Below are 23,446 nucleotides of genomic sequence, written 5' to 3'. Positions count from 1 at the left end.
CTAACTCTGTAACTATGCTAAAAAAATGGTTCAAGCAAATGCTATTCAATTTAACACGTTAAGTGCAAAAAATCAATCCCAGAGATTTTCACAAAATCAGTGTATTTTAATTGACGTAACCGAAACTAGAAAAAAATGTATTATACGGGATGCTGTCTTAATCATTCTGAATTCTAAAGATCCTAATAAAATTCGGTTTATCTGGACATGTCACAATAAAAATGAATTTCTAAACCTAGTCAAAAATCAATACTACTTTCCATTTAAGAAAATGTTGAGGGCCCCCCTTTTCCCCCACAAAAATTTAATACTAAAATATGACCCCCTCCCCCTTGACAATTTAATTAAAAAAGCAAGATAAAGACATCTTACTATTTACTACTTACATTCGAATATACAGTCAGTCAAAAAGGTCTCCGTACATACTTTAAAACGGAATAACTTTTTTAAAATGAGTTCACAGCACCTTAACTTTGTTGAAATATTAGGAGGATTAGTTTGCCAGCTGATATGTAAAAACACTTCGGCACGGCCGACGCGGTCACAAAAAAATAGTAGCCCTACACCAGTGGTGGGCATGGTAGGGGCTCCTGAGCTGCCTGCTTCTCCCACCAACGTCTCTTCCGTGCAGCGCGCATCTCCGCTGCGCAGCGGTACATACTTCGTGGATGTGGATAGACAGCTTAAGTCGCGCACGGGTCGGTTATAGCGGGACGTAGGAGGGGAGAGACGAAGGCAGGAGGCACCGCTGCGCAGCGAAAGTGCGCGCTGCACGAAAGAGACGTTGGTGGGGGAAGCGATTTGTCTGCATCAGGCCTACGGTGCCCATCACTGCCCTACACGATCTATGTACCAGCACGAACCCGAGGACTTACAGTGACGAGCAGAAGTGTAATCACACTTCGCTAGTTTTACATAAAACGTGATAATACAACCTATTTTTCAATTGAATGATAAAGCTTAGGTAATAATTATACGGTGAATGTGATAAACAAGACATAACAGTTTATGTTAGATAATATTAACAATATATATAATATTTTACAAAAATAAGGATTTGAAGCAATGTTTACAGTTTTGCACGTATCATCAGAAACGGTTAACATAGTACACAAATGCTAGGGAAATGAAATTGTCAACAAACACTGATACTACAACTGATCAAACTTTTACTACTGATCAACAACTGTAGTAAGACACGTTTAGACTGGTGTGTACACAGTTTTTCTCCTATTTGAAAGTTAGTTGACACGAGTAAGTCAAGATGAAACCACTTAGTGCAGATAAAAGAAACAGTATCATTTACAGTATCATTTTAAGAAAACCTATGATAGTGCGCCAACTTTTTCAAGAAACGGTAGACCGCAACTTGTTTCTGACAGAGCTGCACGTGAAATTGCACATCGCCTTCGGTCTGAAAGTCATAAAACTCCAAAAATCGCAGCTCAAGACATTGGAGTAAATGCAAGTGAATGGACCATTCGCCGCTTATTAAAGAGAATCAGGTTAAAAGCGAAAGAAAAGAATCGCAAACCAGCTCTTTCAGACAAAAATATTAAACTACGAAAAAAAATTTGCTCGTACATACAAAGAGTAGGCAACAGAAGATTGGAAAAGAGTTATATGGTCTGACGAAACAAAAATTAATAGATTTGGATCTGATGGAAGATTTTCGTACTGGACTTCATCCGAAAATAGTAATCAAGTAAGTAGCATAAAACAAACTATGCAGTTCGGGGTTGGCTCGTTTTGGGGTTTTTTTTACTCATAAGGGTGTTGTCCCTTAGTTCGGATAGACGGTATCATGTGCAAAGAGCATTATTTAAATATTTTGCAAAATAATTTTCCTTCTGTTGTTAATTCTATTGAATTTGCTGAAGATGAAGTAGTATTTCAACAAGACGAAGACCCTAAGCATACTGCAAAGATAGTAAAAACCTGGCTAGGAAATCAAAAGTTTTCTGTGATGAAGTGGGCCAGCACAAAGTCCAGATATAGACCCAATCGAAAATTTGTGGTCAATTGTGAAGAGAAGGCTAGCAAAATATGGTAATCCATCTTTAGGTGTTCAAGAATGGTACAACATTGAGCCGGAAATGATTAAAAATTTAATAGATAGTATGCAACGCAGGTTAGAAGCAGTATAAAAAAGTAAAGGAAAGTGGAGAAAATATTAATTTAAAGCTTTATTTCGACGAGTACAATTAAAGTGCAAAACTGTAAACATTTGTTTTCAATCCCTATTTCCGATAAATATTCCGTATATTGTTAATGGTAACGAAAATAATATGCTGTGTTTTGTTTATCCTACTCACTTTGTAATTATTAGTACCTAATCTTTATCGTTCAATTGAAAAATAAGTTGTATTATCACGTTTTATGTAAAACTAGCGAAGTGTGTTTACACTTCTGCTCGACACTGTAAATCAAGACTTTACTATGCTACTGTTTTAATTTGTACGAATGACAAAGCAACCATATGAAATCCTAAAACCACCACAAATTCCGCTGAAAGGACGTTACCCACGTGTTAAAGTTGTGAGACGAGAAGAATCTTGAAAGAAATTTTTGAGCCGTACAGCCAAGAACCACCCCCTATCGCACGCTCGACCTTTCGATCCTCAACCCCTTAACTTGCGACGCCGAGCGGGACTCGTGACACGGTTCACGGGCGAAAGTTAACAAACACGAGTCACACTTGTGGTTCACTTGTTACGGATGTATTTATCGACAAAGGGAAATCGAGCGTGTGGTCAGACGGTTGTTGTTTTAGAGTGCAGGCGACCTTTCCGCTGACCTTGCCGCGGCGCCGCGTGGTCACTGATCGCACAGAGGCCATGGGGACTCGAGATTCGAAAATCTGAACAGGAGAAATCCCGATGCGGAAAAATCGATTCGAGACTGTTCAAGTTTTTCATACTTTTCATTGATCCTGTTTCACGAATATGCGCGCCGCGCCGCTGCGGACCACTCGTATACATCTCACTTTAACCGGTTATGCGTGTGTACCATTAATACGAATACAGCGGCCTGTGGCCATCCCCGCGGTTCGCACTCCGCGCGAATGGCTTTCGCACCTTCGGAAAACTCGAAAAAATCGCGAGCAACGAGCCCAGGACACTTCACCGCGCCCCTCCGCACCTCGGGCTTCCTTCCATTCCCATTTATCAGCGGGGCCGCTTTCATTTTTCATTTTCCTCTCCTCCCTACTTTTTTTCTTCTGCTATGCATACATGTCCCTTCTGCCCCCCCCCCCCCCGCAGCTCAACCCGACGCGATGTTCAAGCAATTTGCGTTATTCTCGGCGGGGAATTCGTTCTCCCCTCCCCCTCATCGGCCTGGAGGAACGGTACCGGAACCGCTAACTTTATGGGAAGATCGAGCACTGTCGGATTTTTCCCTGGGAAAACCGAAGGGAAAAACACAAGGGAGGGGGGTAAAGAAGGAGGCAGAGAGAAGCCTCGGGCCACGCCGCATCAACTTATACGTACGCTCTGTCGCTTCACCTCCAGACGACCTACGGAATGTGTCACCGTTCCTCTGGAAAATCTTTCGCTTTTCAAGAGTCCGGACGCTCTCTCTCTCTCTCTCTCTCTCTCTCTCTCTCTCTCTCTCTCTCTCTCTTTCTCTCTTGGCCCGCACTCGGTGGGAACCAACGGGCAAAAGATTCGGCGCGGGCGCGGAGGCTCGGAACGCATCGATAAAGATAAAGTTTACCAGACGATAAACTTCCACCGCGACAAAAACGCCCCCGCTAGCATCGACCGGGCGCGGCTATTCATTTCCCGAGGAGGGTCATTGCGCCGCGCGTTCCTTTTTAAATGCACGAGAGGGGCCGTGCGTTTCTCCACGACGCGCGAATCGCTGGAAAATATTAATATTGCCGCATCCTCCTCCGGTCCGCGGAGATTTACGTTCGTACACCCGGCTGTATTACTTAATTAATGTTTTATTTACGCGCCTCGTTCGTGCCGTTAAGTGTATTTCGAACCGGTGCATATGAAACGATGCACCTTTTATAATCCCGGGGATTGTACGCCGGACGCATCGGGAATCGCATTACCGCCGACGGAGAAGTTCAGATCAAATAAGATTACGGGCGGGAACAACCGGCGCCGAGGTACTGTTCGTTAACGGTTGATCTAATTAGGGGCGGATTGACTTGATAGAAATCCGCTGTGTATTTTTAACCCGGAATTTCCCGGTCGTTTGAACGCGATTAAGAATTCGGAACACCGCTGAACTGGGCCCGGGGAAATTTGAAATAGTTTCGGATCGAATACTGAAAACTGAAATAGTTCCCATACTCCGTTTCAATTTCAACCTAATATGATTTGGTCAGACTTCGCTATATATGTCGCCAAGCCCTGGATGATAAACGTCGCGGAATTATCCCCACTACCACGGGGTATATCCCGCAAGGGGCCAAGAAGTTCGAGAGACCTCGGTCGCCGAGGAGTGTAAAGTCGCGTGGATTAAAGAATAGTATCTCCTGGCCGATATATGTCCCTGGCTAGACCCCGTGTTTTGAACATATATCAAGTAGATCTTTTTCTCTGGGGACCATTGGAAAATACTGTTTATCAAGAAGTACCCACTACACCAGAAAATATGAAACAACGGATAATTGCAGCATGTGCTAGAATAAGTTCAGAAACGATAAGACATGCACGTGATGCAGAGATACGAAGATTGCAACTTTGCATTGACGCAAACAGTCATCAATTCGAGCATCTCCCGTAATGTAATAAAGTTTATTTTACTACCATATTTGACCTTGCATCACCTTCAATGATAACTCGCTGAATTCGTCTCAACACTGGCTATCAAACCGTGATAAAAAAAAACATAGCATTCCATTTAAAAAAATAGAGTTGACCTTGAAATCTCCTCTATGTCTCCACCCACGCAGAAAATGTTTGTGTCACAACATGTCCCCCTCTATACCGTGTAAGTTTTCTATATAACATTTTTTCATATTATTACAAATAACGGGAATATTCAAACTGGACATAGTTATTGCCCCACCCTGTATTTACAATCCTCGGCGTCCGAGGCCTCTCGAGCTTCGCGGCCCCTCACGGTGTATACCTCGCGGTAGTGGCGATAATTCCGCGACGTTTATCATCCAGGCTTTGGCGACATATATAGGAAGATCACTGTAATGCTTGAATCAAATACTACTTCTTTGAATACTTGAATCAAATACTGTTTGAAAATACTATTTCATTGAATGTCAACATATACTGGTAACATTTTCACGTTTTATTTCAAATAACGAAGGTACACCAGATGGACAGAGTGGGTTGCAATATGGAGTTATTTATGTAGCAGTGTGTCTACTACAAAATGTAGATCCACATTTGTGCCAAATACGCGTCTGCATTTTGCAATTTGCTTGCATGTATACATACAGGTTAGTGAATGCATTCTTTTTTTTTTAATCCTGTGCTGGTATCAACAAAGATCCCACACAACAGAGGACTTAAAAAAACAACGTTGCTCAAGAAATAAGAGTGATAGACAATGAACGCCTGCGCAACGTCATGAATAATATTTGCATGCATATGCGCGAATGTATCCAACGCCGCAATGTTCATTTTTAAGTAATACCGTTTTTAAAATAATAAATGAATTTTATAATGCAGCACAGTTCTTTTTGTTTAGCCCAGTTATGTTTGCTAGCAAGCTTGTATTTTTGGTATCGAAAACTGTCGCTATGACGAAAGATGGCGGCGGATTATTTTCCGTCTGTTATCACGTGGTACCTTTCAGAATAATTATTAATAAGACGCCAGAATTAACCAGTTGATGCAAGGCGAGTAGAAGTTTGTAGAACTGTTAGATAATTAAAGAACTGTTTCATTATTCAATCAGACAATCGCTGCTATTTTTGAACGTTTTGTAAGCTGGTGGATTGTTTTTTTTTTTGTGAAAGCTGCGTGATTTTTCTCCGGAAAAAGGTCATGAGGTCTCAATAGTTTTATTCTCGAAGGACATTATTTAATCAGAAACATTAGACTTCACCTCAGTTGAACAGCATAATATTTTGATGTAGTTCCAGACGCTCGAAGTTTTCTCTCTGCTCGCTTTTTCATCAATCTTACGATCTTAAATATGACCCAATGACGTTATATGCCGAAGTTCGAAGAATTGACGGAGTTATAAAACTTTGAATAAGATAGCGCGCTATCTTGTAGTGGAGTCCATTGTTCGGAACTTTAACGGGTCATTCCTTCTGGCACGATGAAAAAGGTCCGGTTCGTTTTCTTTTTAGTGCGAGTCCATTGTTTGAGAAAATAAATTTTCGGTAATCACAGCTTCCGCCGCTCTTTAAGATATTTTAGAGAAACAAAAGAAATCACACACAACAATCTCTCTCTATATACAGGGTGAGTCACCAAACGTTAGCACCTCAAATATCTTTGTTGTTTCTAAAGATACGTAAAATATGGTAAGAACAAAGTTGAATGGTACAATAGGGCTGACACGATGCAAAAAAAATTTTGTTTTTATGTCATTTTTTTGGAGATATCAAGGTCACCTTGACTTTTTTAAATGGAACCACCCTTTTTTAAACACCTATAATGATAGTCCCTTTCATTAGGAATTCAGTGACTATAATTAGTCCAAGGTCATTCAAGGTCAAGGACAGAAAAAACGTATAAAACTAAAATATGGAAGCAGAATACCTGTATTTTATAAATGTTCGAAATGATGGCCGTCTGCGTCGATACATTGTTGTAAACGAGCTCTGAAGGAATGTTGAACTCTGATAAGTGTATCCGACGTGATATTCGTACATGCTGTGATGATACGCTGACGCATATCTTCAACTGTTGTTGGAGCATCCGTGTACACGATCTCTTTTAGCAGACTCCATAAAAAGAAATCCAGTGGATTTAAATCAGGTGAACGTGCTGGCCATGAAACTGTTCCGCCTCGTCCAATCCATCGGTTTGGATATCGAGAATCCAACGTTTCTCTTGTTACTCGTGCATAATGAGCCGGACAACCGTCATGTTGGTACCACATATCATAGCGATTTTTTAAAGGGACATCTTCTAACAAAATTGGCAGATCTTCTTGCAAAAATTGAGCGTATTTCTGTCCCGTCATAGTTCCGTTAACGAAATATGGTCCAATTACTTTGTCGTTCAAAATACCGCATCACACGTTCACGCTCCATTGTCTTTGATGATCAATTTCTCGCAGCCAGTGCGAGAAGACCAAATAACCTTGAACTCTCAATAACCTTGAACAAATTATTGTTGCTCATCATAGTATGTGCCCTCCTGAACCATCTAATGTTTTCCTTTGGCATTTTTTTCTATTATAAAAAACAAGCAAGATATTGTGGATGCTCGAGTTAGGTGACTCACACTGTATATATACAGGGTGGCCCACATAACTCTGAACAGCTCAATATCTCGAAAACTATGCCATCGATTTTAAAGTTCTTAGTCTTAAATTGCATGGAACTGAAGGGCCTTTCTGACTACATAAACGTGAAGTGGCCTCCCTTCCCCTTTAACGGGGGAGGGGAGGTACCTTTGTAATTTTAAATGGAACCCCCTATAAAATGTTACATATTTAGATTCTACCGGAAAAAACAAACATTTTTTTGTCAGATACTTCCATGATGAGATATAACAGTTTGAAGTTTCGAGTTGTAGGTACTTGAAGCGCTCGGAAATAGCGTTATGGAATTATACGCGCTTGAGTCCTTTGCTTATTCATGAAGAAACACAAACAATAATATTTACAATTCTTGAGTTTGACTCACTTATCTATGAAAACGTTTTCAGTTTAGAGCTGTTATTCAAGCAGTAACATTGTGATTATGGCTACTTTTGACACAGAAGTGAATATGTTATTAACGTTAGGTGAATGCCAAAAAAATTATCGGCGTGCAGCAGTGATGTTTTTTGAACGTTATGGGATCAAAAAATGTCATGCAACATTTCATAATTTAGAAAAGCGGCTTCGCGAGCACGGTGAATTGTGTAAAAAAACTCGCAATAAACCTAAAGCTGTCACTAATGAAAATAATAGTGCCAGTATTCTTGCTGCAATTACATTAAATCCTCATATTAGTCAACGTACACTTGCACAAACATGACATATTAGTCGTTCATCAATTCAACGAATTTTGAAACGACAAAAGTATCATCCATATCACATGGTTTTATCACAAGAGCTTTCGATAGCAGATTACGATCACCGCGTAAGATTTTGTGAGTGGCTGCAGGGAGTTGTGGAAAATGACTTTTTGTGCAAAATACTTTTTTCCGATGAGGCCACTTTTATGAATTCAGGGCATGTAAATAGACATAATCTGCATTATTGGGCCGTGGAAAACCCAAATTGGATGCGATGTGTTCCCTTTCAACATCGATGGTCTTTAAATGTTTAGTGTGGCCTAATAGGAGATTTTGTGATTGGACCTTATTTTTTTCAAGAAACTGTAACATCTGCAAGTTATTGCGATTTCTTAAAAAATCATTTGCCTGCGCTTTTGGAAGATGTGCCACTGCACGTTAGAAGAGAAATGTGGTTCCAACAAGACACAAGCAATGTGGCACGACCAATGTGGTTCCTCCACATTTTGCAATCATCACCAGGCAATTTTTGAACGAAAAATTTGGGAACAAATGGATAGGTCGCGGGGGACCTCGTCAATGGCCTCCTCGATCCCCCGATCTAACACCATTAGATTTTTTCTTATGGGGATATGTAAAGGACAAAGTTATGTTTGAACCACCGACGACAAAAGAGGATATGAAACAAAGAATACGTGACGCTTGCGCTTCAGTGACTCCCGAAATGTTAAAAAATGTTAGAACAACTTTGATGTTTCGAGTAAATAAATGTTTACAAGCCCGTGGTGGACATTTTGAACATTTAATTTAAAGTACACTTTATTTCTTCACGAATAAGCAACGGACTCAAGCGCGTATAATTCCATAACGCTATTTCCGAGCGCTTCAAGTACCTACAACTCGAAACTTCAAACTGTTATATCTCATCATGGAAGTATCTGACAAACAAATGTTTCAGACCAAATTGACTTGTTTTTTCCTGTAGAATCTAAATATGTAACATTTTATAGGGGGTTCCATTTAAAATTATAAAGGTACCTCCCCTCCCCCGTTAAAAGGGAAGGGAGGCCACTTCACGTTTATGTAGTCAGAAAGGCCCTTCAGTTCCATGCAATTTAAGACTAAGAACTTTAAAATCGATGGCATAGTTTTCGAGATATTGAGCTGTTCAGAGTTATGTGGGCCACCCTGCATATAGGTATATATACTTATTTTACACGGGGAAACCTCAAGACGCTTGAAACAGGTCACCCGAATAGTCCCTTTATCATTCGAGAAAGAAGAAAATGTTTCAAACAGAAGCTGTTTGGTTTCGGGGGTCTGAAAAACTTTTAGATTTTTATTTATGGAGAAACCTGAAACAAGAAGTGTACTATATAGCGAAACGCCGTCGACAAAAGAACGGGTTCGAGAAGGCATAAGGAAGAGGCCGCGCTTCTCTAGATTAAAATGTAATCCAGAATTCAATATTTTCCATATGAACTCGCTACGGAGCGGGTAACGCCGTAAATCGGCGAGTTCCAAGCTTCGCACGGCGAGCCAGAATCACGAAAAGCTGGACAACATTTATGTCTCTGTTAAGTGGACACTATTAATTACAAACGGAACGGTTTTGCGGTCGTAGAATCTAATTCTGGCGCTACTCATTAGCTAGAATGAGAAACGGTCTTCATAATACTACCCTTACAGGGGGTGTTTCAGTCTAAGAAATTGTACGTTGCACACGTCATAGAGGCGCGCGACAGTACGCAGCGACGAGAATTGTGGCACGAAAACTTCAATAACTCAGAAACTAATCATTTCCGGACCTATGGTAATATAACTTTTTGTCTTCTCTAAGCATTAGGAATCTATTCCTAAGGGGCCTAGCCGATTAAGATGGTCAAAACTGCCCTTAGAGGTTTTTCAATGATTAATGAACCATTCGAAAGCTGACCCAGAAAAACCCCTCTGAGCAAAATTTCAACCCCATATCTTGCCCGTGAGGGTAGTTACAGGGTTAATTAGATTTCGCGCTTTTCCACGCATTTTCCACACTCTGATGCTTCCTAAAATTCTGAAAAAAAATGTGGCATATTTTGGATCCTAAGACAGATTTTTGAGAATTTTTTCAGATTTTTTTCTTGCAAACTGTGGTCGCAAAAAATGAAAAACCACAAAAAAATCGGAAAAATGTACATTTCTCAAAAATATGAAAACATGCTATTTTGCTGTTTAGAGCCCCGATAAAGTACCATAACAGGCAGTGTCGTCAATTTTTTTTAGATTTTTTGTTGTGGGAAGTCCTTGTCAAAAACAAGAAAAACCGAATTTTTTCGCCGTTTCTGCTATTAGGAGGAAAGTTACACTTGTTGGTTTTATCACAGGTATATATTAAGTTTTAAAAATATTGATTAACATTTTTAACTAACTTTTATTTATATCACTTCGATTTTACTTCGAATTTAATGATATTATTTTCTTGGATTAGGCCATAAATTGTTACGAGCCAGGGCTGCGAGCAACGCGAGAGGCCGGCGAGGGGTTGTTACCCCAGGAATATGGTTTCAATTTGTTAGTTAAGTACGCGGACGCACCCAATGCGAGATCGGGGAGCCGCTAGGATAGTTGACGTCGAGGACGCACCTGATGCGAAATCAGGGAACCTCTGGGAGGTTGGAGTCGAACGCAGACGCACCCGATGCGAAACCGAGGAGCTACTAGGAGGATGAAACTTCGTGAACGCACCCAATGCGAAATCGGGGAGTCACTAGGAGAGACACGCGGCGAACCCGATTCAAAGGAAGGTGGATAACTCACAGACGCACCTGATGCGAGACCAGGGAGCTGCTAGGATACGGAAGAACCCAATGCGAAATCAGGGTTCCGCTAGGATGGTATAATTTTCGTGGACGCACCCAATGTGAACACAGATCGATTCTTCCATTCATTCTACGTAAAAAATGATTAGGCTACCATGGCAAAAAAATTATTAGATCTCGAGATATTTTCAAAAAATGTCTTTATTAAAGGAGATACTCAAACACTTCATGACTATGTTGTAAACGTAAACGCCCTTTCGACATTGTTATCATAACAGAAATCGATTTGTACGAGTAAGCATTTCATCATTCAGTAGCAGACATTTTTTGAAAATATCTCGAGATCTAATAATTTTTTTGCCATGGTAGCCTAATCATTTTTTACGTAGAATGAACGGAAGAATCGATCTGTGCAAAAAAATATGCATTTCTATTTAAAGAAATGATGCAATTGTTAATTGCACATGCACTGCTGCATCTAAAAAAAATTTAAAGGCCTACAGATGTAGTGCTCTTCGAACCATTTATCTTTCTCCTTTATCATTTTTTCGTAAATGCAATAATAACGGAGTTATGACTTAAAACAATTGCGTGGATCACCCTGTATATTAAGACATTTAAACATTATTACATTGAAACAAGTAAGTGTTTGACCTAAGAAATGTTTTAAGAGAAAAAATGGATAGTATTTTGTGCGGTATATACCAGAATGTTCGTAACGTTTCCAACATCGTCGGTTGGCACATCGGTTAGGGCGTCGGACTATGGAGCGGATACGCTGGGGTTCGAATCCCTTTGGTGGGAAAGTTTTTTTTCCATATGTCATCTTTATTTTTTCAATTTCTTATATGGTTTATTCATGTGATTTTAACAATATTTTTTTAATGTTTTAAAAATATTGATTAACATTTTTAACTAAAATACATACAAAAATAGTTTTGCAGTATCTATTATTTCCTCGATTCTCTAATTGTATATGTTCATCATTGCGGTCCTGTTTAATATTCTTAATATTAAAATTCATTAATCTAGTTTCTAAGCCTTGCGTCTTCAGAAATTAGGGAGGAAATAAGAAGAACTCTGAATAAATAACACGCAGCAAAGTATTGGTTTTTGTCAAATTGAGAGAAAAGGGCTACATACTACCACTATTTTGAAAGTGAGGTATCAGGTACAAATAAGCCTAAGCCATTCCTCTTTATTGTAAGGTACATGAGGAAGTAATTCCCGTTTATAGTTACTTGAATGAAAGACTTGTTCTGTGGACATTTATGATACGGATCAGGAAGTTCATTATTTTCGGTGGGATGCAGAGGTAATTCATAGTATACTAGGTCAAAAGTACCAGCTTCTACACAAACAAGTAGACAACAAAACCTTTCCAAAAATTGGAAACACTTGGAACTGCATAAAGACTCCATTTCAAACAGTATCCTCGGTAGATCCTCTTGATTTTCCGGAAATGACAGAAGTAGATTTAAAAATTCTTTTCGCGGAATCTTACCAATTTTCACAAGCAATTTCATATCTGGCGGAAATCGTGGACGAACACAATAATATAAATATTAATTTATTGCCTAATCCAAGAAAATAATATCATTAAATTCGAAGTAAAATCGAAGTGATATAAATAAAAGTTAGTTAAAAATGTTAATCAATATTTTTAAAACTTAATATATACCTGTGATAAAACCAACAAGTGTAACTTTCCTCCTAATAGCAGAAACGGCGAAAAAATTCGGTTTTTCTTGTTTTTGACAAGGACTTCCCACAACAAAAAATCTAAAAAAAATTGACGACACTGCCTGTTATGGTACTTTTTCGGGGCTCTAAACAGCAAAATAGCATGTTTTCATATTTTTGAGAAATGTACATTTTTCCGATTTTTTTGTGGTTTTTCATTTTTTGCGACCACAGTTTGCAAGAAAAAAATCTGAAAAAATTCTCAAAAATCTGTCTTAGGATCCAAAATATGCCACATTTTTTTTCAGAATTTTAGGAAGCATCAGAGTGTGGAAAATGCGTGGAAAAGCGCGAAATCTAATTAACCCTGTAACTACCCTCACGGGCAAGATATGGGGTTGAAATTTTGCTCAGAGGGGTTTTTCTGGGTCAGCTTTCGAATGGTTCATTAATCATTGAAAAACCTCTAAGGGCAGTTTTGACCATCTTAATCGGCTAGGCCCTTTTGCCCGCCATTTACGAAACACCCTGTATAAACCTTGTACGTTTTAACCCTTTATTTACTGAATTTCTTAAATGTTTTTAAAATTTGTGTTAACTTCTTTAAATACTTAGTTTAGATGCAAGTAAACACCCTATAGCACAATTTTCATTATAAGTCATCACTAGATTGCGGATTTTATGCATTTATGACAAAAATGGGTAGGCGTATTTTAAGACACTAAAATCATTAGAAAAATTTTAAAATGCTATTACATTATTTTGAACCTATTAAACATATTAACCCTTAACACTCGAATGGTGACTGCGAGGCACCACTAAAAATTGCTACTCCATTATTCAAAATATTTTTCACATTATTACATTTGCTTGTATTTAATAAATTACTAAACACTTCAATATTGTACGAGTAAATTGCACCATTTTCACGTGTATAACATGAAAAAAAATATATAGAAGGGAAATATTCTAGGTCGGAAGAAATGTTTCGTTTTGGAGTTAAAGCAGCGAATTCTCACAGTGAATTCTCGATATATGTCACCAACACGGGTCTTGTCGTGTATCGTCCAGGAGACATACCCGAGCCATGTTATCTTTACACTCCTCAGCGTCCCCGGTATAACCCGCGGTAGTGAGGACAATTCCGCGACGTTTAATCACTGTAAATAGTTACAGATAGCGTTAACAAAACAGTTACACGCATCAAATCGCGAAAATCGTTCGTTCCACGCTAAAAAAAGTAATAAAACGTGAAATATAAAATTCAGTTTACTTTTTCAGTACAATTAATTACTCGGTGGATATTTTGTTTAATTGCAGGACTCGAGGGGTTCGGGGGATAGTTCTCCGAGTTGAAATTGTGCGCAGATTGTCTTGTTAATCGGAACTGTTTCGGCGATGGTTTGCGAAAAGAAGTTCCATCAAAAGGCCGGCCTGCTCCATGTAGAAAAATAATGATAAATTACTTATGCTCGCCAAACAGATAAAGAATGTTTAAAGTTTTCATTCGACTTGCATTCGGTGAAATACGGCGTTTTTCACGGTGGCAGTGATATTTTCCTTCGGGACCAGCCGTGGAATTAAGGTAGACGATAAAGGGTGAGGAGGGGGATTGGAGAAAGGAGTTCCGGTGAATAAGCCAGAAGAATCGGTGAAAAAACCTGCGAACGAAGACCGCGACAAGGAAGGACAGAGGGGACGAACAGTGAAAAATAAAGAAATCCGTGGTAAATGAAAAGGACAAGGCGAGAGCGGAGAGTGGGGGGTTCAAGGTGATCGATAAAGAGAAAGGGATAAGGGCGAAAAGGGTGCGAAAGGTAGATCGCGGTAGATCGGCGAGAAGAAAAGTTCTGCAATTTACGAAATGCCAGTCTACCGCACCATGCAAATTCCTCGCAGCCGGAAACTTAACCGAGATTCGAAAACTTACTTCCGACGATGAAGGTTAATCTCGGCGGGCCGCGTCGAAGGAAACGGGGCGAGAGAGCTTACATATTCGAGACACTCGCTTGAAATTTCCTGGCGAACAGAAGAGACCGTCTCTCCTCTGTCGTCGATTATTCAAAATTACGAATTCTAATCGAACAGTCACCGACGTAGCTAGAAAGTTAATGTCTCCGGGTTCCGCCAGGCCAACGGACGCGGGTGGGTGGGAGGTAGGTAGGGGGCAGAAGGGTGGTTGGCCTACGAGGTCGAGGAACGATCTGAAGGTAAATGTTGATTGATCCGTTTTTGCTGAAATGTTTGCGGTCCCGGGTCCCGGTCCGAACAAACCGAAGGTTCGTTTCGGGTTTCGTGTCGCGACTTGCGGGGGTGTGACACGAAGGCTCGTGAAAAATAGTGTCGGTTCGCCGAAAACTACGCAAACACTCGGCACCCGTTAATAGCCGATAATTTAAAGCAAACGATCCGTTGCGCCGTTTACACGTGTCCGCCTATCCCGCACGCACCCTTTCCCCTTTCACTCTCACCCCCCCCCCTCTCTCCTCACACTCTTTCTCTGGCTCCGCGAAACACGCTCCAATAATTTCACTCGGCGGAAACGTTCCCCGCGAAGATCGGGTTTCACGCAAGCGAAACGAAATGAAAGTCGCGGGGCTGGAGGAGGGGGTGGGTGCTGGCGGGGTAGGCGAAGCGTGTGGCAGAATGGGCAGTGCTAGTGATAAAAATCGTTACACCGGTGAAAGGGTAGAGTTAATCCGCGGGGCACGGTGATAACGGGCCGGTGTAAAGAAAATTCCGAGCGTTTCTCACGAATAATTACAACCGTGCCGACCGGTGGATGAAAGAGGTGTAAAATTTCGCCGAGCTACAAAAGATTGTGGATTGCTCGAAAGGGTGCGGACGAACAACGGCGGAAGCGACGGGAAGAGGATAAAAAAATAAAGGGCTGCCCGGACGACGACAATGAAAGTGAAAAAGAAAGTTTAAAGGAACGAGGTTGCCCAGCTACGATTCTCCCCTACCCCTTCTCCTCCCCTCCCCTACTCCCCTGTTCTGTTCTCGTGCCCTGGGATCTAATGGGAACCCGACTCTCTTATCAGTCGGATTAACATCGTCCCTCTCTCGGACCTTCGTCGACTCCATACAAGGGCGGAGCGGATGTTTATCTTTTGCCTAAGAAAATTTTTGGGCTTGCCCTTGCTCCCTGTCCGCTCGCGCGTATATAGAATTACAAGGGATGTGTGGAAGGGAGGCAGGCGTATATTCATCCCCGAGAAAAGAACCACGGCGAACGAGAGGGGTATCGTATTATTTCCTGTGTGTTGATGAAGATGTTCGAAATAAAATTGCCGGTAACGAGTAATTAACGCGTTCCCACGCTTTGCGGCGTAACCGTTGGAATGTAATACAACGTTGCATATTTCATTCCCGCGAGAAGTCCGCGTCAGCGTTGATGTACAGAAGACGCTTTAAAATACGTTTCGTCGAGCAAAGGCCGGAGGTGGAGGGGGGGGGGGGGTCTGGCGGGTAAAAAAAAAAAGAAAAAGAAAACGAAGCTGAAGAGGAAAGAAAGGAAAGCACTTCTTTTACGAGGAAATATGAGCCCGTAGTAGTTCGGTCTCCTGAGAATAAGGTTAACGCCGTAAAGGACACACAATTTGTTCGCGACGAAAAAAGAAAAAGGAAATTCCGGTCTCGCGGCCCATGGAAATCGGGCAAAGCGAGAGGATCGCTCGGAACGCTGCGTTCCAATAGTATTTTGTCATAATTAAACCGGAAGGGTGAGGGGGGATTAAACCACCGACCGACGCCGATGTCGCCGATCGGCTCGCCCGAACGGCCGACTTTCCTCTCGTTTTGTTTTACATTCGGTGGGAGACGATGCTGCCCGATGACAACAGCGAGGAAGAAGAAGGGCGAAAGGTTGCGTATAAATAGAGAACAAAGACGGCAGTGGCAGCGATGGGGGCGCGAGAGCACAGCGCGCGCGCTGGCGCGTTTGACGACGAACGAATGGACGATGGAACAAGGCCTGACTTTTATTAGAAACGAATTAATTCGAAAAGCTGTTCCGTGAAACGACCGGTAATCAATCACGGCCGATGCGAACGTATGTACCCCCGAATTCTAATCGAATGAAGATCAATTAATCCCGTCGACGAGCCATTTAATTCCGTGGGGCCGATTCGATGCTCCCCGTTGAATAAGATTAACGCCGCAGCCACTTCAAGTATCTACGGCCGTGAATCACGCGATCGGAACGACGCGATGGGGAACAAAAATGCAATAATCGTAAGCGACCCGAAACACCGGACACAAAAAGATAAAATAAAGAATAACAACGGCAAGAGCAACGGTAATCACGGGAACGGCGGAAAGGGGATGAAAGAAAAGGACACGACAGCACGACGAAAAATAGGTCGAAACAATCCTAAGGAGGATTCATTACGCTCCTTGAAGCGAAGGCCGTCCGGCGCGGCGGATAATCAGCGAATGGTAAAAAACAAAACGAGCGCGTCTACTTCCTCCTTCTCTCTCTCTCTCTCTCTCTCTCTCTCTCTCTCTCTCTTTTGTCGCGTTTTCTTTTCTCCTTCTCGGGAGAAAGAGATGCGCGGAAGCGCGCGATATTTTCAGAAAAATGGAATCCCAAGCGGTCCCGCTATCAGACTGCAATTCCGCCGCTCCCTAATGCAAACTTAAGATGATACGAAAACGGGGGAACGAAGCCGCGTCCGCGAATAAACGGGCGAAATTGCGGAGTTCTGGGTTAGCGGCGAATGGAAGAGAGCCGAGCCGGGGAGGAACGGGCGAATGCGACGGGAAGCAGCCGCTATTAAAAGCGTGGGGAAACAGTAATCAGACGGCTGAATTAAGAATCGTAAATACCGAAGGAGACCGAGAGCCAAAGCGAAAGCTGATTAAAAGTCTCCGGGAAAGAGAAGCTGGACCGGACCGGGCCGGGCCGGGCCGAGCGGTGCAGGGTCGAGCCGTCGATTGCAATCCCGGCGAATTCGTTTAAACGCGGCAGCCCTCCGCGAATCCCTCCCGGCTAATTAAAACCACCCCTGGTCGATTGACGGGACCGCAAATTTACAAATCCTAGACTCGAGGGAGAAAGAAGACCAACTCGAGAAGATCGCCTAGCTTTGCCATTTTCAAGTTGGCACCGGCGAAACGTTGTCGAATCCCGATACGAACCGGTACACCCGAAGGTTAACGTCGTAAGAAGCGTAAAATTTGTTCAGGGGATGGACGAAAGTCGTCGCGGATTGAAAGAGCAAGAAGCGTACAAGACGCTAAGGCAACCAACGTCGGCAGTAGCACCAGCAACCACGACGGTCGTCGTCGACGTCGGTGGTAGTAATACCGTCAGCATCGCCAGCAGCAGCAGCAGCAGCAGCAGCAGCAGCAGCAGAAACAGCAGAAGCAGCAGCAGCCAGCAGCAGTAGGAGAAGCAGCAGCAGCAGAGTCGAGGGTAGTGGTGACGACGACAACGATGCCCGACGACGACAACGACAACATTTGCCGTGGTGGTAGTAGCTGTAGTAGCGGTAGTAGTAGTAATCGTGGAAGAAGACCGAGCAGGAGGAAGGGATAAGAATGAAGGAGGACGGAGCGAACATTGGAGGCCTGGAGGAAGGAGGAGGCTGACTGATCGGCAGAGTAGAGGAGAAAGAGCACGCCTGCGCGGAATCCCCGGGCGGGCGCGGGCAGTGCCACTGGAGGCCCGGCGGTTTCAGAGCTTCGCCCGGGACGACGAACCGCAGACGAGCCGTACGCAAAACTCGGTCGTAGTTAGCCGTGTTGTCGAAGGATCGGTCGGAAAAACGGCGTAAACCACGCGACGGAGTTTAAAGCCCCTGGTGACAAGCTCGCGGGAAACAGAGTTTTTTTCGAATCGTTCTACCGAGGGTAAGCGTGTCACTTTGAGTGAACGCGAAGGGGGGGGGGGCAACGGGACGCGGCGGGTACCTCGTGAGGAACGATCATCGAGCAAATACATAGATCGACGGGTGCACACGATCCGACAGTTCATCGGGAGATAATGTGATCAGTGAGAACGAAACACGTCTATCGGGTGGTGATCTACGGGAGAAACGTGCGCGTATCTGGACCAGGAAACGGACACCGGTGCGAAGGGGGTGTTATGCACGAGGCCTGGTAGCGCCAAACCAAGGAGGATGAACATCGTGATAATAGAGGCCTAGCTGCGAACGGGTGCAACGGACACACCAGTGCACTGGTGTGTGCTGGTCGTTCTATGAGATGTCAGTGGACCCGTCGAAGGGGATCGCGTTGTCGTCGTCACTGTCTTTGTCATCATGAGGAGATCCTCTTATATGAACTACTACGTCTTGTGCCTCGTGTGCTGGATTCTTCTAGGCATCACCGGTAAGATCAATCCCACCGCGTGACATATGCTCCTCGCACGTACCTAGGTAGCCGTACGTGTGGCTACATTGCGAATCGTCTATCGATCTTTTTACCTTTCTACCTACTTTTTTTCTCTCTGTCTGTCTGTCTGTCTCTCTCTGTCTCTCTCTCTCTCTCTCTCTCTCTCTCTCTCTCTCTCTCTCTCTCTCTCTCTCTCTCTCTCTCTCTCTCTCTCTCTCTCTCTCTCTCTCGCTCTCTCTCTCTCTCTCTCTCTCTCTCTCTCTCTCTCTCTCTCTCTCTCTCTCTCTCTCTCTCTCTGTGTGTGTGTGTGTGTGTTTCTCTCTCTCTCTCTTTCTCTCTGTCTCGATCTTCTAGTCCTCCTGAAAGATAGGGGGATCCCCGCTGGAGGGAAAGTGTACATACATACATAGTGTTGGCTTTGGTAGCCGTGACAAAAGACAGCCAATGGTGCTATTGTTGGCCTGTGATTCTCGTGTGCCCTAGGTTCAGGTCCTCGGTTGACTGTCGACTTGCTTCTACAGAGGCCGAGTTAGGGAAGAGGAGGTGGGGGTGGGAGGATGGGGTGGACGAGTGACGTGAAAAGGGGGTGGGGGAGGCGGGGCTGTGGATACTTGTACTGCGGATGGATCGATCAGATTTTGGGGTGTAACTGTGCGTACGTGAATTTGCACGCGTGCAAGTCCGCGACATGATGCTCTGCTGCTACTGTTACTGCTGCTGCTGCTACTGCTGCTGCTGCTACTGCTGCTCCTGCTGCTAGTGGTGGTGGTGGTGTTCCGGTTTCTGCTTCTGCTCCACCGTAGATAGAATCGAGCAGCTGATCCGCGTGGATCCGGGATCGATCGGACGCAAAGATCAAGATACGCGAGTGGAGGGAAAAAGGAGAGGACTTGCCTGGTAGGAGGATATTTCATCGAGGGGGAGGGGGAGGGGGCTGCCTCCGGACCCGGCCCAGGGCTGTATCTAGCGCTACCCTTGTTTGTCGCGCCGACGGTATTGTATTTTCCCTGTGCGCCCCTCTTCGTCTCCCTCCCCGGAACGCCCACTCTTTTCCTCGTCGCTATCCTTGTCGGGTCACCGTGTCGTCTCGATGATTCTGTCATCGGAGACGAAGAGAAAAAGAGAGACAGAGAGAGAGGAGGAGAGGGAGAGAGGAAGGGTTGGCAGGGTGTCGGTGATGGCAGAAGGGTAGCGTATACCCTCATCTTCGCTGTGACGTCGTTCAGGGACATGTCTATCGATTTCATCTCTCGCGGCTGTTTCCCGATGATACGGTTAGCTTTTTCATACTCCCTCGACGGAAGAACGGTTATCGTCGTGCGCCGTGTGCACGGTTTAACGTCGCCGGCAACGGGGCACGCATGAATTCGCCAAGACAGCGCGCTACTCCCGACGACGACGACGACAACGACGACGACGACGACGAACTTCCAGTTTAATTGTACAATTAAATCGACGCTCGAGCTGCCCGAAGTTTTACTGCGTCTCGTTTACGGCGGTTGACAGCTATCAAAAGAATATAGGTAACGCGAGAGCCGTTTAAACGGGTCACCACCACACGATACCCGTACAATTACCCCGGATCCTTCGTTCAACGGATCATCAATTTCGCGGCTTGCACCACCCTGTAAAGACATTCCTGTTATACCTACGGAGGACCGTGATAATTGCTTCCCTGTGAGAACGACTGCCTGTCCCCGTGCTCGCTCCACGCAACTTTTTGCTGATTCAATCAAGAGTGCATTAAGCCCGCGGTTCACTAACCCCGACATGTTTTATCTCAATGATCTACCAGGACACGGCTCCTTTCCGATACTGGGGTGGCTAGAGCCCTTGTCCGATCACCAATAATTTCCCTTTCCGCCGGAACACTCTCAGGACTCTCCCCCCTCTCTCTCCCCTCTCCATCTCTTTACTCGCTCGCTGGACGGTAACGAAGCTAGTAAACAGGATTTATTAACTTCGCCCCGTACTCGATAGCGGTTTTCCGCATCGATCCCCAGAAACTTCAATATTCAGACCCCGGAACGTTAATTTCGTTGTTAACCGACGTTACGCTCCCGAAGATCCGTGCGGTTTCCGGTTCGTCGCTGCCGTTCCCGGAGAAACGAAAGGGAGAGCTAGAGTGAGAGACTGCCAAATGGGAATTCAACCGACACGGTTATTTCCGATGGAGCGCGCGCCATGAGCGCGGTGAACGCGCCCTCGGCAAATTTGTTAAATAACTCATTGTCAGCGAATCCTGTAACGCCGATCTCGTCCGCCGGAAACCCGAGATCCGTGAAAATTCTCTGACCGGCGGTATCAACCGCCGCGCAACAAGAAATCAATTTCTGCATCGACGCTGTGCATTATGGCGCTTACCAGCCGTAACGTAAACACGGGTGATCGCCGCTGATTATACTTCGCAGTGATTAACCGACCGCCGTTCTTGCCTCGAAATCGAGGTTTTAGCATCCAACCAACCGCCGCCGCTTATGGAAAATCGTTCCGGCGGATACGACGTTGTGCGTGTGACGTGTACCGGCGGTTGGATCGTTAACTGCATCAACGCCTGGTCGCTCGTGCGAGATGCTCGTACTGGGTGAGGATTGTCGTCTGATCGAGTGTAACTCTGTGGACGTTAACCATGAATCCGTAGAAACCAGGGAATTAGAAATTCCGTCGGTTCGGTTGTGATGGAACGAAGCCTTCGCCAGGCAAGTGGACGTTTTAACGGTTCCAATACGACGCGGGACGAACGCGCGGCTGTGCGTGAGTCATACCCGACTGCACAGCGATACTAATGCAAAGTCACGGCCGTCTTCGTATGTCAACAAACATCGTCGGTCACCTCTCGACGAACAGTTCTGTAACCGTCGCGTGTCCCGACCACCGGCTCCGCCGTTCTTCGAAACGACGACCGGAGAAGCGACTCCCGGCATTCGTTGTTCCCGTGCCCGTTAATAGTTGATGCGATGCCGCGGACCCAATCCAGATTGAACATGCATAATTTGATGAGATATCCCCGGCTGCGATTCTGATCAGGGAAATCTATATTCGTGCTCGGTCTGGAACGTGAAATGTCGGCCCACGACGACTGGAACGAACATCATGAAAACCCGATCGTATATTCCCGACGGGTATAAATAATTATTCTGCGAATCTCGCTCGATTAAACGAAAATGAAACACCGGTGTCTGAAGCCGGCTTAGAAACGGAGAAGTGAGCGATGGAAGTAGCGGAACGTAAATGTTTGATGAACTGGTAAGACAGAAAATCGAGTTAGCACCGGCGGCAGGGGCGCGAGGAAAAGCGATCTTCGGAGGACGGAAAATCCAGATTTATGTCTGAGTTTAATGCCCGATGACGTCGTAAAATTACATCGAACACTCGTACGTGCCGTTCTAATAAAGCGGGCCGGGAAGCCGTGTCCCAGCCGACGCTCGAGTTTCCGCGTCCGACGACACCGTCTCCGGGGAAATGTACGTCAGAAATCCTTTTTCTGTTTCCAAGAAATTTATTTCCACTTTCACCCGCCCCCTCGAATCGCATACCCCGCCTCCGTTTGCTATCTCTCTCTTTCTCTCTCCCCCCCCCCCCTCTCTCTCCCCCTCTGTCTCTCTCTTCTTCTTCGACGACCGGTATTGTCTCGGTTGCACAACACGGCCCCGAAACGCGTTCTCGTTTACACGTAATTGTTCTCAGTTAACAATCTAGACGTGCATGTCGTTACGCTCGACTGCACGATAAGCGTATTAACGATAATCAGGAGAGGACGCGAGAGAGTGAGCGGAGACGAGAAGCATATTTTGATTGCACGCCAGTTAACCCAGCCAACTATCAATATGTGATTAAGTCGAATCGAATTATAATTGTTGTTCACTCCGCCCCGTTGTTTCTTCGGCTCACATTCGACTACAATTATGGTCCCCCGAGCATAATCGGTGTTGCTAACGCGAAGTTGTCGAGCGAAATGGACTTTCTATTCCTCGTACACAAGAATATGGCACGCTTGTATCTGCTATCCTTATTGTCCTATTTGTCTACCAATCAGTTAACAACATTTTTCTTTTAGTTGGAAAACTCTGAGTCCCCTTTGCCTAGCTCTGGGTTCCCCTCCCGAAGCCCTACTGTTACGCTAGTATTTAAGAGTGGGGCCTCGGGGATCCCCTGTTGCCCCCCACCCGTGTGCTATCTTCTCGCGGACGAACTATACTTGTCATGCTAGTTGTGCTCGCTGATATGTGACTCCGAGTTGGTGGACTTTTATAAAATGATTTTCGAGGTGCGATCTAACGGGTGAATCGCTGGTTAACGACTTTAGGGTACGGCATGAATTCTTCGCTGAAGTTGCAGTAGCTTTCGGGAACAAAGTGAACGCACCTGTAGAAGTAGGACATTTTGTCTGAATAATTGACGAAGATGCTTCGCTGATGTCAATAACGTCTCGGAAACAGAAACACGCTCAAAACGTGTCGAATAAAAATCTGAGTATCAGTTTTAATAATTGCCGGGGGTTTCTGCGTTTATAGTGCCTCG

General features: G+C 44.3%; 3 protein-coding genes across 4 annotated transcripts in view; 1 reads left to right on the top strand and 2 right to left on the bottom strand.

The window, feature by feature from the left end:
* LOC143354603 (uncharacterized) overlaps positions 1-23,446 on the bottom strand; it is a 132,881-nt gene that overhangs the window by 11,586 nt on the left and 97,849 nt on the right. The window lies entirely within an intron of this gene.
* The window catches only part of LOC143353940 (uncharacterized), a 340,337-nt gene that overhangs the window by 309,608 nt on the left and 7,283 nt on the right, over positions 1-23,446 (bottom strand). The gene's annotated exons all lie outside the window — the stretch shown is intronic.
* Positions 18,023-23,446, top strand: part of LOC143353937 (zwei Ig domain protein zig-8) — a 67,462-nt gene continuing 62,038 nt past the window's right edge. For both annotated transcript variants that reach the window (XM_076787544.1, XM_076787543.1), the window contains exon 1: positions 18,023-18,922. In XM_076787544.1, coding sequence (XP_076643659.1) covers positions 18,853-18,922 — 70 coding nt within the window. In that variant the 5' untranslated portion in view covers positions 18,023-18,852. The remainder of the gene's footprint in view (positions 18,923-23,446) is intronic.

Source organism: Halictus rubicundus, chromosome 5, assembly GCF_050948215.1.
Source record: "Halictus rubicundus isolate RS-2024b chromosome 5, iyHalRubi1_principal, whole genome shotgun sequence".
NCBI lineage: Eukaryota > Metazoa > Arthropoda > Insecta > Hymenoptera > Halictidae > Halictus > Halictus rubicundus.
The sequence above is the reverse complement of the archived record's forward strand: the minus strand, read 5'-3'. Positions and strand labels throughout refer to the sequence as shown.